Here is a 4629-nt window from a genome sequence, read left to right as displayed (position 1 = left end):
ATGTACGTACGCGCGCGTGGCGTGGCCCGTGCCTCCGCCTCCTGCTGCAGCCGGCGGGACACTGCTCTCCCGTGCGCGTCCAAGCAAGCCGACGACGCCCGAGAAGCAGAAGCAGAAGCAGAAGCGCGGGGCAGGGGAGGGAGAGGCGGCGCGGATGGGGAAGGGGAGGGGGCGTCGGCGCAGGGGGCGCGGGTAGGCCGAGGAGGGGGCGGCGCCGCGGGTGGGGCAGGGGAGGGGCGGCGGCGCGGGTGGGGCAGGGGAGGTGGCGTCGGCGCAGGTGGGGCAGGGGAGGGAGCGGCGGCGCGGGTGTCCTTTGCGAGATGAGTGAGGGAGGAGAGGGAGGGGATAAGGTTTTTTTTTTGACAAGAGAGGGGATAAGGTTACACGGGTTTGGACTTTAGGGCTGAGTCCTTTGCCGACTGCTCTAAGCCCATGCAGTCGGCAAAGCACTAACCAATATTTTAATATAAATCTTTGCCGACTGCCGTAGACTCCAGGGAGTCGGCAAAGCCCTGTCCAATTTTTTTATATTACTCTTTGCCGACTGCCGTAGACTGAGGCAGTCGGCAAAGATTTATATTTTTTTCTTTTTTTATAGCACTAAACTTGCTTTAATTTTTTTTAAAATAAAAAAAAACTAAAAAAATCAAAAAATTACGACTTTTTTGCTATATTTTATTAATTAATTTCTTTAAATTGATTTTTCCGCTACATAATCCTACTTTGAACTATAGGTGCATGAAATAGTAAAACTTAGCCATTCAAAAAATGATATTCATGTCGAATAATGTATTTTTAGGTCATATCCAAAAACTAACCCAAAATTTTGAAGTCCTTGTCCACGGAACATGATCATCCAAGTTTGGTAGAAGTGACTTTTAATTATATAAAACTCAAACGAAATCGGAAAATTACGAAACTTGTTGAGGTGTCACGTTATCACATGAGGAGCCTATGATAAAATTATGAAAAAATTGGAGCAACCCAAACACTTGCGCATGTGTGATCATATTGGAAATGTCTGGTTTTTGTCCATCTGATACTGTAACTGCTCCAAACTTTCTCAAATTTTTTCTATAGGGTCCACATGTGATAACATGACACCTCAAAAAGTTTAGTGATTTTTTGACTTTTTTTGCTGTATTTCATTAATTATTTTCTTTAAATTGATTTTTCCACTCAATAATCCTACTATGAACTATAGGTGCATGAAATAGTAAAACTTAGCCATTTGAAAAATGATATTCATGTTGAATAATATATTTTTAGACTATATCCAAAAACTAACCCAAACTTTTGAAGTCCTTGTCCACGAAACATGATCATCCAAGTGTGGTAGAAGTGACTTTTAATTATATAAAACTCAAACGAAATCAGAAAATTACGAAACTTGTTGAGGTGTCATGTTATCACATGAGGAGCCTATGATAAAAATTTGAAAAAAATTGGAGCAAGTTATGATATCAGATGTACAAAACCCAAACACTTGCGCATGATCATCATATTGGAAATGTTTGGTTTTTGTCCATCTGATACTGTAACACCTCCAAACTTTCTCAAATTTTTTCTATAGGGTCCACATGTGATAACATGACACCTCAAAAAGTTTAGTGATTTTTGACTTTTTTTTGCTATATTTCATTAATTAATTACTTTAAATTGATTTTTCCACTCAATTATCCTACTATGAACTATAGGTGCATGAAATAGTAAAACTTAGCCATTTGAAAAATGATATTCATGTTGAATAATTTATTTTTAGACCATATCCAAAAACTAACCCAAAATTTTGAAGTCCTTGTCCACGAAACATGATCATCCAAGTGTGGTAGATGTGACTTTTAATTATATAAAACTCAAACGAAATCAGAAAATTACGAAACTTGTTGAGGTGTCATGTTATCACATGAGGAGCCTATGATAAAAATTTGAAAAAAATTGAAGCAAGTTATGATATTAGATGTACAAAACCCAAACACTTCCGCATGTGATCACATGCGATCATATTGGAAATATGTGGGTTTTGTTCATCTGATACTACAACTTCCTTCAAACTTTCTCAAATTTTTTTTATAGCTTCCACATGTGATAACATGACACCTCGTCAAGTTTCGTAATTTTCCGACTTTGTTTGAATTTTATAAAATTAAAAACCACCTATACCACACCTGGATGGTCATGTTCTATGCATAAATACGTCAAAATTTTGGGTGAGTTTCTGAAAATGACCTTAAAATAGACTCTCCAACATGAATATCATTTTTTGAATGACTATGTTTCATTATTTGATGCACCTGCAGTTCAAAGTAGGATTCTGCGGTGGAAAATACAATTAAAGAAATTAATTAACAAAATATAGCAAAAAGGGACACAAAATCACGAAAGTTTTTAAGGTTCACTCTTATTGCATGTGGAGGCTATGAAAAAAGTTTGAGGAAGTTTGGAGCAAGTGATGACATCGAATGTCTAAAACCTAAATTCAAATTTCAAAAATAAAAAATTTTGTCTTTGCCGACTGCCTAACGGCTTGGTAGGTGGCAAAGGGGACGGAGTCAGTTGGCCGCCACCTTTGCCACCAGCTTTTCTTTGCCACCTGCCAGGCAGGCCCCTTTGCCGACTGCCTTTCTTTGCCCCCTGCCAGGCAGTCGGCAAAGGACGTCTTTGCCGACTGCCTTTCTTTGCCACCAGCCAGGATGGCTGGGCAGTCGGCAAAGAATCCTTTGCCGACTGCTTTTGAAAGCAGTCGGCAAAGAAAGTCTTTGCCGACTGCCCTGCCTTTGGCAGATGGCAAATGATTTTAGCAGTCGGCAAAGCCCAGTTTTCCTGTAGTGGAGGTTTATCGGAAGCAAGGTATCAGTTGAGGACAATACGGTACAACTTCTCTGCTTCTTTCCCATATTCATATTGTTCACTGTATTCAGAGAAACATATGTGTGTTAATTTGGTTTCCTGGTTCCGAAGGAACCTAGCTCGTCGGGTGCAGACTGCAGACTCATTGCGTTTGGTTGGCCCGAGGAGCAATGACTGGCTGGCTGCATGCAAGAAGCGCCGCCGATGATCTTATTTTTGTTTCCAGGGGCGCGGGCGTCTGAGCGTGTGGCTTGTGGTTCGATCGGCATAGAGCAAGCGTATCTATGTGTGTGCAAGCCGCCAACCAAACAAAAATGGTCTGCTCAACCAGGCGTCCAAATAAACTGCACATGTATTACCATATAGCCGGACTGAAAGGAGCCTGCACCCTTATATGCATGCGAGCCAGCCGTGTTGGTACCCAAACCAAACATGCCTAGTAGTGGGGCGCCTTAGGTGGCGCCCAAAGCCGCATCACCAGTTCACCACCACAGCCTCCCTCTCCATTCCGTGCCTTGCTGTTCAGCTGTTGCCGGAACAAGCATCTAGAAAGCTGCGTGGCTTACTAGAAAGGTGGCGTCGGGCTCAAGCTTGGAGTTTGGTCATCAGCCAAGACCGGATCTGTGCATGGAAGTCAGCTTCTTGCGACCAAAGCTGCGCCCAGCGGAAGTTGGTGGTTCGGAGCCAGTTGCACAATTGCACCTAGTTTTGCTGCCACAAGGAGGTGGCGATATGTGCGAGCTAGGGAGATAGATCCGAGTGGCCTGCGGCTAGATCTGTGCTCTAGTCGCCTAATTTGTGCTTGAGTCCAAAATGCAGAGGCTTGATGCCGACACAAGTGAAGGAGAGGGTGCACCACCAGCTTGTGGTTGCACTGGGCTAGATCTGGCGGCGGCGAGTGGGTCTGACCGTGGAGCTAGCGGCGCAAGGCATGAGCGACGCTTGTGGGCGGATGAGCACGGGCGGGCATGCTGACGATGGAGCGGCTCACGGAGGGTGAGCTGCGGCAATGACACTCGCAGGCGCGGCTGCGGAGAGAGACATGTTGCCAGCCTCCATGGGGCTGGGCGACATGTTGGGGATGTACCTTTGTGTGCATCCTTGTGAGAATTAGGCCTAGTGCTTCTCTCTAAGATCATCCGCATGGTATTCAAATAGCTAGTCTAGAAAGATTTCTATTGGCTATGATAATATACTTTAAAGACAATTTGCAAATAGCTAGCTAAATGAGGTATAAAAATAATAAAAAAGTAGCACTTCCATTGGCTATCAAGGAGAGAGATCAAATAACTAGCGATTCTTAAATAGCTAGCGACTTATAAATATCTAATCTAGCATGAGCTCCTAGAAATACCTCTCTCACATAACTCTCCACTATAGTGTTTATTTATTCTTATTTATATGTGTCATCTAGTTGGCTATTTGTAAATTGTCATTGATAGCCAATAGAATTCCTCTTAGATTAGCTATTTGAGAATCACTGGAGATGCCCTAAGTTATCTATTTCTCTAGCTAATTACTTTTCTGTTGAAGCTGAACTTATCTTCTATCTGAGCTGTTATAATATGCCTAGCATCTGCTTTATACACTTAGAATATGTTGTAGTGGTTGAGGTGCTATCTTGTGAACCAAGTTTGCTCTTTGCTATAGAACGAAGCTAAGGCAGCCATGGTTATTGTTGCCACTTATTCCTATATCCAGAATTCTACTTGTGTTACCTGGCCGACACCTTGGGTCTACTTGGTGGTGTGCAAGGGCCGCATACAGTGGCAGAGTGGA

General features: G+C 43.0%; 1 protein-coding gene across 1 annotated transcript; it reads left to right on the top strand.

Annotated features, from left to right (window-relative positions):
- Positions 1-324, top strand: LOC110435870 (rRNA 2'-O-methyltransferase fibrillarin-like). The gene has a single exon (XM_021461954.1). It carries the CDS (start codon positions 1-3, stop codon positions 322-324), a length of 324 nt encoding a protein of 107 aa, XP_021317629.1.

This window comes from Sorghum bicolor, chromosome 5 (genome assembly GCF_000003195.3).
Source record: "Sorghum bicolor cultivar BTx623 chromosome 5, Sorghum_bicolor_NCBIv3, whole genome shotgun sequence".
Taxonomy (NCBI): Eukaryota; Viridiplantae; Streptophyta; class Magnoliopsida; order Poales; family Poaceae; genus Sorghum; species Sorghum bicolor.
This window is presented reverse-complemented; position numbering and strand designations above follow the sequence as displayed.